This window comes from Lycium barbarum, chromosome 2, assembly GCF_019175385.1.
Source record: "Lycium barbarum isolate Lr01 chromosome 2, ASM1917538v2, whole genome shotgun sequence".
Taxonomy (NCBI): Eukaryota; Viridiplantae; Streptophyta; class Magnoliopsida; order Solanales; family Solanaceae; genus Lycium; species Lycium barbarum.
The window spans coordinates 234,236-249,456 of NC_083338.1; the positions used below are offsets into that span (position 1 = coordinate 234,236).

The following is a 15,221-nucleotide window of genomic DNA, read 5'->3' on the forward strand; positions in this document are numbered from 1 at the left end:
TCGTGGGATTGTATGTAAATAGTTTTAGTAGATATGACAAGTATTCCCGTTTTCTAAAGCATAAAACAAAAAGATCTTTAGGCTTTCTTGATATCTAAACTCCAATATTTCAGAATATTTTCCTTGCAGTTACTTTTTCTTTTCAGTTACTTGATTCTTTATTTATGTTTAGTTTCATAATAAATGACATGAAAGTTGTAAGGTTTTCTAAAATTGCCATTATCTTCAGTTTTGTTTCAGTTTAACAATTCATTAAAATCGTCACCAATAAATAGCAGTTACTCTTGTTGGTTTCTATGTTATCTGTTATAGAATTCAGACCATCCTTAATTACGTATACATAAAATTTCTTATTTTGTTTGTCTAATATCAACTAACCTTACACTGTTTATGTTCATAAAATTCTTCTTTTTATTTTGTGAAAGGGATCAAAATAGTTTTTTTTTTTTTATTCAATATCAAGAGAAATCAATCTTCGCATAGTTAATTTTACAACTATTTTAGCGATAAATTATCACTTAATCTATTTTTAGCCTCAATTTTACTCAAATTTGATCAGGGTTTGTTTTCTAAAAAGGATGTTTGATGATGGATTTGAAGGAAAGAATATTTTGTCTTCTCTCTTTTGCAATTTCCATTTTACTTGGTCTTTTTTTCCCTTCATCTGTTGATTCACTGTGCAATAAAAATTTAGTAATTATAAATTTTGGAGATTCAAATTCTGATACTGGTGGCTATGTTATAATACATGGCATGATCGGACAACTTCCAAAAGCACGCACCTTTAATCATGATTTAGCTGGTCGAATGTGTGATGGCAGATTAATTATTGATTTTCTATGTAAGTTGGTTTAATTATACACACCCGATGTTTGATATTTGCTTTAATAAAGCGCTTTCAAAGATAATCATATACTTAGGACTCGAATTCGAGATTGTCGATTAAGAATAGAAGAGTATCTATTGTTTCACAACCATATGTGATATCATTAGATAATTAAATTAGTCTCTCTTTTATAATTAAATTAGTCTCTCTTTTATTATCATTTTTCAAATATTTTTACCTGTAAGAAATTGTGAATTTTTTATTTTTCACCTAATGGTTGTTACCCGCTTTTGAATTCGTGTTGAGAAGTCTCATTTTTTGGAGTAAAGCCTTTCTTACCAAAGGCAATTACATACTAAGGACTCAAACCCGAAATCGCTGGTTAAGAATGAAATAGTATCCAATAGTGTTTTATTTTCTGTTTATCCTTTTTTTTTTTTCTGGCCTTGTGATCATTTTTTGTTTATTGATTTATTTATTTGATTTTCATTATTTTCTTTGCAGGTGAAAGTGTGGGAAATGAGTATTTAACTCCATTTATGGAGTCAATAGGCACAAACTTCAAAAATGGTGTTAATTTTGCTATTGCTGGTTCTAAAACTCTTCCAAGATTAGTTTCTTTCAATTTGCCAATCCAAATTGCCCAATTCCATCGGTTTCAATCTCTTTCTCTTGAGTTATTTGACAAAGGTATATATATCAAACTAAAGCAATATGATTGGGTGTCAGAGAAAAATGGAATATAGATGCAAGACAATAATTCTATCACCCCTTAAAGCTTTGTTCTAGAGAGCATAGTTCATGATGTGTTAGATGCACGTTATGAGTTTGAATCCATCTAGTTTTGGACCATACATTAACTGGCTTTAAAGATTGCTCATATTACTAAAGACAATAATTGCACCATTCAACTATTTATGTCTTCTTAGGTGATGGAAATTTGCTAGGAGATGAAGATTTAAGGAATGCACTTTACACAATTGATATTGGACAAAATGATTTGGATGGAATATTTGGTGGTTTCTCATATGAAGAAGCTAGCCTCAAAATTCCTGATATCATTTCTGAAATTGAAAATGCTATAAAGGTAGTTAGTGAATTTTTTATTTTTGCTTTTTGCCCTTTTCCTTTACTATTATTATTATTATTTTATTTTTTGGATTTGTTGAATTTTATATTGAATTTGCAGGCAATTTATGAACAAGGTGGAAAGTATTTTTGGGTACACAATACAGGGCCATTAGGGTGCTTGCCTAAATCACTTGCAACTTATAAGAAATATGAGAATGATTATGATGAGCATGGATGCTTAGTTTCTCTAAATGAAGGTGCAAAATTATTCAATGACAAACTACAACTCCTTTGTGAAAAATTAAGAGATGAATTGAAGAATATCACCATTGTGTATGTTGATATCTTCTCAATCAAATATGATCTCATTGCCAACGCTTCTGGTTATGGTAAGTCTTTGTTTCTTTCCTCATAAAAAAAACATATACTAGTATATAATGAACTAATATACATGTTAGAAATTTTTAAAAGAACTATATTTATACTGAGGATTTTAAGTTATATACACTGACAATATTACATGATCAGTATATTTTAACATATTATAATATGTTGGTTGCTATTTTATCTATTGTGTATCAAAGAGATGTATTGCTTGTTCGGCCAAGCTTCTAAGAAATCAGAAGTTCTTATTTTAGAAAGTTGAGGAATTTGGACGAGCCTAAAAATACTTTTGAAACATTGGCTAAGCACAAATTATTACTCTAATATTGGCAAAAATATTTTTTAAATTGATCAACCAAACACAAACTTACTTGTAATTACCTTATAACATGAACATGTAGATACTTTCCACACCGTCAGTGTGTAGAACCAAACTGATTGTGTGGTTTGATATAAACACCTAATGCGGATAAATGTTTACGGACTTCTTACTGTGTATTGGTTCTCTTTTTTGGCAGGGTTTGTGAATCCATTGATGGCGTGTTGTGGATATGGAGGGCAACCATTCAACTTTGAATCAAACAACAAATGTGGGCAAGGAAATTACACAATCTGTGAGGATAGATCCAAGTACATTAGCTGGGATGGCGCTCACTATACAGAAGCAGCTAATGGATTTGTTGCCTCCAAAATACTTTCAACACACTACTCTACACCTCCACTTAAGTTCAATAATTTTTGCAACATCGCACCTTGATATGGTACTAAAGACACCTTGTTAATCAATGAGATAGTACAGTTTTGTTCTGGTTAAAAATCTAGGGTGAAGATTTTATGGTCCATGACAGATGTTCTTTCAGTTATACGACTCTTTTCATAGGAGATCAGAAAAATAAAACACTGTGAACCGGTAAACAAAACATATATTGTTTTGTATTTAATCCAATTATGCCATAGAATTATGTGCTACAATGCAGACTATTCCTCACAAAATCAAAAATCAGATTCATAAGCATGATTCTGTACATAAAATGCATAGACAAGGGATACAAATTTTAAGCAGTCTGAACAAATGATAAGAGACAAAGATAGGTGCATGAAAAACTAATACTGTATCCAAATGGAGCATAACATTTGGATGCGTGTTCGGATGAAAGTGCCTAAAAAAATTTTAGAAGTAAAGGTAATATTGAAATTAGCGTAGGAAATAAAATGGTAAAGTTATTGGTCAAATCAAATGCAACTTCCTAATTTTGACTTATTTTAAGTACTTTTTAACTTAATTTAGATGGTTTTCTATTTTACCAAACACTCAAATAAGTTAAAAAATAACTTATAAGCTGGTTTGACCTAACTTATAAGCCAATCCAAACGGGCTCTTACTCAAATACTCAATAGCTCATACCAGGATAGATACTAACAAATGAAACTTGAGCATTAAGAATGGCAAAAAATAGGTAACAATATAAAGCTCACAATGACACGCCAGAATTGGTGTAAACCTCCATAAAACCTACTTCAGGAAAGTTTTTGAAGTACACTGATTATTCAGCTAAAAGAATCTTGCCATCAATGTGGATAAAGCAGAGTCCTCCCAAAACTAAATTGGTCGGAATATCAAAAAGTACGAAATGCCTAACCTAAATTTCCGCGAGTCAATGTATCACCACAAAAATCTTTAAAGCAGCCTTTTCACTTTGAATGCATGAAATAAAGAAAGAGCAAAAACAGTACTAATACAACAAGACAAAGATGTTATTTCTAATAGAGCTCAACTTGAGAGGATCACAATCCGATTTTCTTCTCCGCCTTCTGAATTTGGTTAAGAAAAATCCATGTCATCTGTATAGGCAAAAGAAAGAAGCAAACATACATTAAAAGCTGACACAAAACCGAGATAACAAAAGTTAGGAGAACCAGAGGGAAACATACCATAACATGAGGGGCAATCCTAACGCAATATACTGGAAATCCAGTGTAAAATTTGAAGGGTCCTCCAGCCTTCAAAGTCTTCATGGCACAATCGAGAGAACCAGTGTAGGGAAATTTTCCTTCAGCATCTGGCTGCATTTTCTGAATCTGAGTCTTGACATAATCAAATGGTAAACTGCAAGCAGCAGCAAAGAATCCAGAAACAGTGCTGGCCCCTGTGTTTTAGGAAAAGGGAGAGGTTTTAGTTATGAGAACGAGAAACATTGAGCTCATAGGAGATATAAAACATTGACCTCATTTTAGAGTGTGTTTAGCCAAGCTTTTAGAGAAAAAAATTAGGTGCTCCTGAGCAGAAACTGTTTTTCAAAAGTAGTTTTGCCCAAAAGCACTTTTGAACCATTGGCCAAGCACAAAGTATTGCTCTAATATTGGCAAAAGGGTTTTTCAAAACGGAAAAGGGCCAAAATTACCCTTGAACTTTGAAAAATAGTTTATCCATGCCCTTCGTTATACTTTAGGGCCAATTATACCCTTACCGTTATACTTTGGGCCAAATATACCCTTTAGTATAACGGCGTGCCACGTGTCGAAATCTCAGTGGCCAACTTATTTCCCCTCTTTTATTTTTCATCCGGATGCCTAGTCCTTCAGATCCAACCCAAATAACATATCATTACCCAAATAAACACAAACCTAACTCTCTCTCTCTCTAAAAAAACGCAGACCACCTCTTCTACAGTAATCACTGCCTTACCTCTCTCTACATCAAACCTAACTTCGTTTATGTCAAGATTTCTGTTGTCATGACTAAACTTCGTCCATTGTCTGCTACTGTTGTTATCTTCTTGTATTTTCAGTTTTCTAAGGTTTGTTGCGGATTCTCTATTTTGTTAGTTTTTTTGTGTGTTATGTTTGGCATATGCTTTTAAATGTGGTCCCGAAATGGGTGGATATGGTCAAAAGCAAACCTTATTTAACCATATCCACCCATTTCGGGACCACATTAAAAAGCATATGCCAAACATATTAAACACAAAAAAAAAACAACTAACAAAACAGAGAATCCGCAACAAACCTTAGAAAACTGAAAATACAAGATAACAACAGTAGCAGACAATGGACGAAGTTTAGTCATGACAACAGAAATCTTGACATAAATGAAGTTAGGTTTGATGTAGAGAGAGGTAAGTGATTTACTGTAGAAGAGGTGGTCTACGTTTTTTCAGAGAGAGCAGCGTTATAGATATGTTATACGGGTTAGGTTTGGGTTTATTTGGGTAATGATATGTTATTTGGGTCGGATCTGAAGGACTAGGCATCCGGATGAAAAATAAAAGAGGGGAAATAAGTTGGCCACTGAGATTTCGACACGTGGCACGCGGTTATACTGAAGGGTATATTTGGCCCAAAGTATAACGGTAGGGGTATAATTGGCCCTAAAGTATAACGAAGGGCATGGATAAACTATTTTTCAAAGTTCAAGGGTAATTTTGGCCCTTTTCCGTTTTCAAAATGATTAACCAAACACTAACTGCGCTTCTCCAAAAGTAATTCTGACAAAAAGGGTTTTTCAAAATGATTAACCAAACACTAACTGCTCTTCTCCAAAAGTAATTCTGACAAAAAACACTTTTGAAACATTGGTCAAGCAAAAAGTACTATGCTCTAATAGTGGCAAAAGTGTTTTTCAAAATAATTAGCCAAACACAAAAGGCAACTCTTCAACTGACAAAAAGCACTTTATAAAAGAATCAGATTTTGTAAGCTTGCAAACTGGCAATAAAATCAGGGTCCTTGGAAACATTTGTACTAAAAATTATCTTACCTACTACTGTAGCTGCCTCGCCCAGGCCAAGGTTGTCCCTACAGAACTCCACACTCTGATCATAAGAGGCAAGCATTCCCATATTCAATGCCATTGCCCTTACAACTGTGGGGCCAGCACCTTTCCAGAGGGCTAGAACTCCTTCATCAGCCACAATACGGCCGAGTGCATGGAATGCATTTTTGTAATTACGTCTCTGTGCTAAAGGCACGGTAGCATCAGCTTGCATACGGATGAGGGCCAAATCTGCTGGACTGCCAACAGATGCACCAATTGCTCCAGCTGTCAGACCACACAAAGCCTTTTGGTATAGAGGTAAGGGCTTCCCGTCATTCGCCTCAATGGCCTTGTTTGTCAGAATTCTATTTTAAGAAAAAACCAGAAGGCAAAAAAGTCAGTCCTACTTTTTTATTCTTTTTCTTTTAATGGATGAATGTACAAAGGATCTTATCAAGCAAAGGCATAACAGCACTAAGTTGGATTACTAAAAATTCATCCCCAAAATAACCAAAAATATACTCGTTTATAGCTAGGTCCTCTTTGCTCTAAAGAAAACATTGAGCTTAACTTTAAATCACAAAACTTCAAGGTCTTACACTCTTTGCTGAAGGGCACAGAAAACAGAAAAAAATAGGCACAAAAATAGGCACATTTTATTTAATGCAGCTTCCTGTTGCACAAATTTCGAATGTCCTAAAATCCCTGAAAGATGGCCTACCAACTTACCTTCCTCCCCAAGAAAAAAGACAACGGATTCTCATTGATTTACATAAAGGATGGAACACCAAAATATTTCTTAACAATCAGAGTGTTTCATGTGGTTTTTACACTAGTAGCTACACTCGACACTTCAATCATGCATGGTGTAGGTGAAGTAAACCTTTGTATTCTTCTAAAATTCATCACATCACTTTTCCTTCTACCTGCTGCTTTTGTTTTACACGCCAATTATTTCCAGAAGCTGTGTCAGCTCAATATTTCAATACACATAAAATTTTAGCAAACGCCTGAATCCCAACGGAGGTCCAACTACCACATCACACATCTTGCAAATAAAATTAGCAGAAAAGCACAATAGAGTAAAACCAATAAACATCCATCTAGGTATCACTATTACTTTGAAAACCTAGAAAAAAAAATGAAACTGGCAATGTTTTTCGGGAAACCTCCAATTTATTGCACACTAGTATATTATGTACAAGACATAGTTGTGGGGGGTATGACGTGTCACAACTATGAGCCAAGACGCATCAAAGAACAATAGAAGGCTATCCTAAGGGCTGTGCCAAGTATTATGAACCTTGACATATATCAATAGAAACAGCCTCTCTACCTACCATGGTAGGGGTAAAATCTGCGTACACTCTACCCTCCCCAGACCCTACTTGAGTGGGATTACACAGGGCACGTTGTTGTTGACATATATCAATAGCATTTGAAAACCTTAGACAGACCGACTCATTCTGAAGGGGAAAAAGGTAAAATATAGAACAAACAATTACCTGAATGACCCAAGTCGGGCTGTTGTGTAGGTTGCCTGCCTAAGAAGCCCAGCTGACAGACCCTGCACAAGATGATAAAATAATTGATAGCATGAAATCACAAAAAAAAACATACAACATAAAAGTTAAAGGGGAAGTGCATCCAACCATCAGCTTTCAGTGAAGCTTATCCAACATACATGATATTACTTTAGACAACCTTGATATAAAACATAAGCCTTAAATTGAAAGGATATCGACCATCTCAGGGTCAAGATTATTCAAGCATTGGGAAAGTCCAACTGATCATTTGAAACTATGGTACCTAAATTTTACAATATTTGATCTTTCTCAATTGTCTTTCAAGTAAAATCATCCAGATTTTAGGTAGGATAATATATTTTCCCTAAATACTCTAACCTTATGGAGTTCAATTAATGTTACCCACACCTATCTAATCCGTGATATATTATAACTATAGCATTGACTAATCATTGGAAACAGCCTCTCTTCCTCCCGAATTAGGGGTAAGATCTGCACACACACCACCCTCCCCAGAACCCACTTGTGGGATTACACGGGGTATGTTGTTGTAGCATTGACCAATCAAAAGTTTGAATCAGAGTATCTCCATAACGTCACAAAATAAGGGCATTGCAGGACGTAAAACATTTGTATTAAATGCAGAAAGACTTTCACCAGCTCATTTCTAGAGGAAAGTATCATCTAATTTTCTTGTTGATTTTATCCAAGTGCACTATCATTGGATGAATTTTTTCAAAATTGTTCCTTTTGGACATCTAAATTTTTCAGGATCACATGAAGTAGTATAAAGATTCATTCTAGTCAGAGATCAACAAGTAAAAGGTGCAAACATTATAATCAGCGACCAAGGTTTTTTTTGTAAAAAAAAAAAAAAATAAGGTAATCAATGACCAAGTCAACCATACATAGATATAAATCTAAAGGGGAACAAACCTTGTAAAAGGCACCAAAGCCTTCATTTTTAAGCATGGTCTTGGTGACATCAACTGCTGATCCCTGACCCAATTGTATCCTCACCTGCCATCAAAGAAAAAAAAGTACCATAAATCAGAATAGAACCCATCAAACTTTAAAAAAATAGCATCACAAACTGCAAGATTCAAACTTTAGACTATATTGCATAAGAATAAAGCCCCAAAGATTCAGTCTTTCACGGCTAAATCTTGTTCATTCACTACAAAACAACTCTAAATTGAAAAGAAATATGACATACTGGAGGGCAGATTTATAGCATTACTATGGTGCCCCACTTGTGGGATCACATTAGCATGTTGTTGTTGTGAACTCATGGTCTTTCCGCCAAACTAGATATTTTATATACATATTTCCTAGAATTGCTCTAGTATTATCAGCTAGCAACCAACTCCAAAAAAGCTAAACAGTGCATTTGGTTGAATGTTGAGTTATTTACCTAGAGAAAAAGGAATTCCGATTTAATACTTTTTTTCACTCTATTTTAGTGGTGCACCCATGTTATAAAAATCCTAGATCCGCCTCTGGGGAGACATTTAAACAAAACCCCATTTTATCCAAGATCTGAAGTCACCAAATACACACCAAAAGTTCAAAACCATACATCCTAACAAAACATAAACACAACAAAAACAAGACAAACCCAACAAAGACACTCACTTGATCCAAGATCTAAACCCGACCCACTAACCAAAACACATCTCAAAACCAAAAAAGACCCTCAATATACATCAAAAAGACACCATCTTTACTAAACAAGATCACTAACAAACAAAGCATAGTGAGTGAGGTTTTATCTTGATTTTGTTGTTATTATTGAAATCTGAATTCAAGGCACTTACCAAACACATCTCAAAACCTCCAAAACATCAAAAAACGCAGGATCTTTACAAACAAGAACACTAAACAAACAAGAAAAGCAATACCCATAAAGAAAAATCAAATCTTTATGGGTAAATTACCTTAAACCTCACGAACCAAACACATCTCAAAACCTCAAAAAATCAAAAAAGGCAGGATCTTTACAAACAAGAAAAAAAATACCCACAAAGATCAATCAAGTGTGTTACCCATAATAATCAAATCTTTATGGATAAATTACATTTAAAACCCACTAAACCAAACACATCTCAAAACCCAAAAAAAAAAACATCAAAAACATCAAAAAGGCAGGATCTTTACAAACAAGAACACTAAAAAACCACATTTATATCCATAAAAATCAAATCTTTAAGGATAAATTGTTATCTTAATCATATCAATGGGTTGAATAAAACAAGTAGCAAGCATACCAGAAGCACCACCATCAACATTAATAACAACAAAATCAAGACAATCCCAACAACACAATCACTTGATCCAAGATCTGAACCCAACCCACCATCCAAACACATCTCAAAATCCCCCCAACAAAAATAAAAAAACATCAAAAAGACACTATATTTACAAATCAAGAACACTAAACAAACAAGAAAAGCAATACCCCTAAGAAAAAAAAATCAAGTGTGTGCTATAAGGGGTAACCAAACACATCTCAAAACCCCAACAAAGAACCTCAAAAACATCAAAATAAGCAGGATCTTTACAAACAAGAACACTAAACAAACAAGAAAAACAATAACCATAAATGATTAAATGTGTTCTAAGTCATCACCTTAATCATATCAATGGGTTGAATAACACAAGTGGCAAGCATACCAGAAGCACCTCCATTAACAAATGGCTTAACAGTTGGCCAAACACCTCCAGATTTAGGCTTCTCACCCATTCTTCTTTTTTAGCCTCTTTTTTTTTTCTCTTTAGATTTCAAAGAGAGAATGGGAGACTGAAGAAGCACTTTGAGGGTTTTACAAACAAAAAAGAGAAATAAATGGAAAGGGGAAACAGCTATTTATATACAGTTGGAATAAATAAACAAACAAATAGCAGCTCTTTTTTTCTTTTTTAATTAATGGCATGTCTCTTTTTGAGCCAATAACAAGGGAAAACTCTTTTGTGGCCTTTCTCATGAGGTGGTTGGATCAATTTTTATGTGTGAATAAGACTGCATTTATTTATTGGATGTGCTATTGGCCCTTGATTTTGAGAATATTACACTTTTAGAAATTAGAAATACTTTTTCTCAGTACAATAATATAGGTCACGAGCTGAAATCGTTAAAGCATCCACTCATGCTTGTATTAGGTAGACTGTCTACGTTATACTCTTATGATGCAGCCCTTCCAAGGAGTGCCCTTCCAGGACATTGCTAATGTGCATATGAGACTTTTATATAAAAGAAAAATATATTCAAGTTGTATGTAGGTATTAGAGATTATTTTTTTCTCTACATATTATTTTTCACATTTTATATGATGATGTTTGACTCATAAGCTAAATATTTGTGATATACCAAAAAATTCCTAATGTATGGCAGCTTCAACATGTCGTGTCAATTCCTTTGAAGTGCAAATTATTAAGAATGAAATAAAAAATATTAAGAATTGAAGATTTTAAATTTTCACAATGGGAGTGACTTATTAAAAAGAGGCATAAAAGACTATGAAATGGAGGGCACCTTGGAATAAAAGTCTCCTCTCATCCTTTTAACTCTAAATTAAATAAATTTTGGTATCAATATATGATTATTATTTTTTCACTCATACAAAATATATGGAGTATAATTTTGATTCAATAGCTCGATTTTAGATCACTCACCTTTCTCAAAGATTGAAGTTAGAAATAAGAGTTCTAAAATTTTAATGAAAATAAGTTTGGCATTATTCGAGAGGTAGAAAACGACTATTGTGGCAAAATTCATCAGGTAGATACCTTATCCTGTTCCGTGGTCTTGAACAAAGATTCTATCAAATTGAACATAATATTTGATTTTTATCATATTATAGTGTATTCATTCGAAATGTATTGGGTTATGAAAAGAATCCTTTTGTAATTTTATAAAAAATTCCTTAAGAATCTGCTAAAGTTGGAGAAAGGAAATAGCATACATTGACAGTTTCTAATTTATTCTTCAAGATAGTGAAAAGGTGATATGCTTTGCTTTAATGATTGTTTGAAAATTTGCTATTTCAAACTTTGGCCTCATATTATTTATTTGGTGTAGTATATCACTATCAAATAAATTTTCCTAAGGATAACTAAATTAAAATACTGAAATTGAATTACGATCACTTGTTTTAAAAAATCATGATGTATCTCAAAATTGTCAAGATTTTTAAGATATGATATGAAATTCTTTTTATTTCTTGTGAGTTATGTAACAAGGTAGAAAAAGGTGAAAGCGAAGAAAAAGATAAAAAGTATCAATGTTGTATTTAGTGCGTGCAAAAAGAAGTAGCTAAGCTTCATTCATAAATTAAATTCTGTTTAAATCCAAGTGAATTGTAAGTTTGCAAGTGATATGCGAGGATCGAGATTGCACCACATATATAATAGTATTAAAATTATTCTTTATGTATATATAATAAGTATCTAGTACTCTTGACTTCTCGTGTATTTATATTTTTATATTCAAAATTTAATGGTTCTCTCACTGGTGATATGTGGTGTATGACTAAAAAAAATCTTATATTGCTATAGTTGAAGCAGCAAATGAGTAACGGGTATTATTTCACATACAAGTTGAAAATAAAAACAAGTTGTCATAACTGTCTTCTTGAAAGGATTCTTTCAAGAAAACCAAATATATTTAATTGTTGATGGGGCATTTTCTTAAATTGGAATTTCAGATAAAAACATGGGCAGAATAAAGAGGAGATGATGACGGTTCTTCCAACTAAAGAAACCCAAATAAATTAGGAGTTGCTGCTAACATAAGGCACTTTTTGCCTTTGCTTGATACAGACTCATGTTGGAGTAATACAACCAAAAGTTAAGTACTTACGGCCCTTTACGAGAATTATTCACTTTTTTTTAAAATATTTTTTATTTTTATTACTTTACGGTGTTTGGCCATAAAAATTCTAAATACAACTTGCAATTATATTTGAAATTTAAAAAACAACAAAAACTTATTTTTCACTTTTTTTCCCAATTTTTTCACTTTCAATACATTCAAACAACCAAATATTTTATGCAAAAACTGTAACCAAACACAACTCTAACTCCAAAATACTGCCAAATGCCTACTTAATAATTAAAGACTCGGTTCGAGCTTTGGAATATAATTGCCTTTAATAAAGAGTGTTTTCTCCCAAAGTGAACTTCTTCTATGCATACTAGAATACTTCTAACGCGTCTATGTGTCAAGGGTCCTTGATATATAACTGCTCAAGATATCATCTTGTCGCCAACTAAAAGGGGGATTGGAGGGAATTTTGCAAAGGGAAAATGGATTAGTATTGTCAATTGCTAACGTAAGTAAATATAGAATGCACTTACGATAGTTTAATTTAAATAAGTCGTATCTTGCTGGCCAATTTCATATGGTGCCTATCATAGTTCTATAATATTCGTGGGACTCTCAGGCTCTCCGGTTCGGCTAGGTCCATAATTCTAAAATTTATACGCGGATCAAGATTGATAAAAGGAAATTGTATATTAACCGATTCAGGCCATTGTCGAATCCTACTCAACGGAATATGAAGTTAGTCAAGCCTTAAAGCGGGTACGAAATACCACGTGCGAAACAAAAAGAGAACTCTTGTAGTTGGCCACCACATATATACATACGTAATTAGCCACCAACATTCTGCTTTTTTTCTCTTGTTTTAATTTATTTTTGAATCCCCAGATTCAATGTTGGCGTGACGATATCTTTTTTTTAATTGTTACTTCTCCCACTTGTTTAGACGGCGATATTTTCAATAAATGACGGTATTAAAGTGAATGAAGATTTTTAATGAGGGTATTACTGGGATTATAAGCCTTTTAAACATTTAATCTTGCCCGCCTTACGAGGTATGCACGTAAGTTAATCTATCAGACGATTGCTTCAAAGCAATATTACCAAAATTACCCCTAGACTGTAACATCAATAACAATTAAAATAATAAATTTATGATGTGTGTTCCAACATTTTTTGTCTGGTAATATGGGTGAGAAATATATATGGTTTATGTTATGACGTTTTACAACCAAATATATTTCTTCACTAGTTTAAAAATCCTTTAAATGAAAACAAATTTTAAATATGAAAAGGCCAATACTTTCAAATGTCACTTATTTCATCCCACAGTTATGTTGAGATGAATAAGTTCCATCCACCCATGCACCAGAGATCTCAAGTTTGAGCGCCGAATCGAAAGAAAATCTTGACAACAAACGTTTTCCTTTAAAAGAGTTCTATGTGACGTGAATCTGAATTAGTGGCCGCTCCAATGAAGAGTACTGAACATTGAGTGAAAGTTGAAAGAATTTATTTTTCCAAAAGATAAATACAGGACCATGCAAATGTCACAGATGTAACAAGAAGAATGGCTAGGAAGTAGAGGTCAACGCCATTTCTTTTGTCATTTTCATTAGTTCTTTTTCAATAGATAAAATCAAAGAGCTTTTGGATTTTACCAAGTAAAGCTCAAATATTTATTATGTAACTTGGGAGTAATATTGGATTATTTTGTCACATGTTATAGGAGTAATACACTTCAAAAGACAGCGCTGTCAATAATTGATTTTAATTAATCATATCACATTTTTTTTTCTCTTTCACTTTAAGTCAAAGTCAAGAAAAGTACAATGCAGATAAATAAATTTAAGTCAAGAAAGTGTGGTGGAGGCTGTAATTAAACACATTACACATAAGTATAATTAGGCGAACTTTTTGACTAGGATGTTAAATCTTACCCCTTACAAAATGGTCCTACAAAGTTTGAAGGGTTTATGACTTGTTTCTTTATTAACTTAACGTGTTTTAACCCGCCCAATTAAATCTATAGAAAAGTTGGATTAATTTGGATTAAATATGGAGCTTAAATTGACTCCTACAAGATTGTTAAAATATTTTTTATTTGATATGTTATACTGTCCATTATTAGAAAAACGTTAAGTTAATTTTGTTTGATAATTAAATAAATTATAAGAAGACGAACAAAATTTGGCCAGAATTAGACAGGTTGTGGTCCGGCCCTTCCCCGGACCCTGCCCATAGCGGGAGCTTATTGCACCGGGCTGCCCTTTTTTTTAGACGAGTTGTGCTATCACTTATTATTTAGCCCATTTTAATTCAATTTATGTCAACCCATGTAATCATTGAACGGCAATTCATTTTTACCAACCCCAAAATCAGACCAACTGCCGCTAACCCCTATCTTTGACACAAAGGGGCCCCATCTTTGACACAAAATTTTAGATTTCTCTTCTACATGTCTCAAAATAATATTTTCCAGGATATGCTACCTTTTTTTAGTAATATTTAAGTATGTGCTTATGTGATTTTAAAGTATTCCAAAAATGAATCAAATAAGGAAACGAGCTAATGAAGAATCTCCAATAAAACAACAAGCTTTGAAGATGTCAATGCCACATTAGATCATTGACATTCATTGTTTGATAGTGCACTTTATTAGCTAATACTACTGATGGTTCAGTAAGGGAAAGAAAATATTTACTAGCAAAGTTGACAAGTTTGAACCATTGATTTCCATATAATCTTTGAAGGAGGTGTATGTAGTTTTCTCCCTTTCATCTGATTTCAATATTCAGCTTTCTCTTTCAAACAACTACCTGTTAAAACTTAAAAGTGTTA

The 15,221-nt window shown here is 33.2% G+C and overlaps 2 protein-coding genes across 2 annotated transcripts; one reads left to right on the forward strand and one right to left on the reverse strand.

The window, feature by feature from the left end:
• The first annotated feature begins 585 nt into the window (after nt 1-585).
• On the forward strand, nt 586-3,188 carry LOC132629185 (GDSL esterase/lipase At1g09390-like). The gene is made up of 5 exons (XM_060344908.1): nt 586-841; nt 1,331-1,516; nt 1,756-1,913; nt 2,016-2,286; nt 2,800-3,188. Exons 1-5 carry the CDS (start codon nt 586-588, stop codon nt 3,036-3,038), a joined length of 1,110 nt encoding a protein of 369 aa, XP_060200891.1. The 3' UTR covers nt 3,039-3,188.
• A 584-nt stretch (nt 3,189-3,772) lies between these two features.
• On the reverse strand, nt 3,773-10,405 carry LOC132624885 (mitochondrial dicarboxylate/tricarboxylate transporter DTC). Its single transcript, XM_060339627.1, has 6 exons — nt 10,191-10,405; nt 8,498-8,581; nt 7,541-7,602; nt 6,039-6,400; nt 4,214-4,428; nt 3,773-4,123 (listed from the first exon to the last, which is right to left on the reverse strand). Exons 1-6 carry the CDS (start codon nt 10,302-10,304, stop codon nt 4,067-4,069), a joined length of 894 nt encoding a protein of 297 aa, XP_060195610.1. The 5' UTR covers nt 10,305-10,405; the 3' UTR covers nt 3,773-4,066.
• Nucleotides 10,406-15,221: the final 4,816 nt, after the last annotated feature.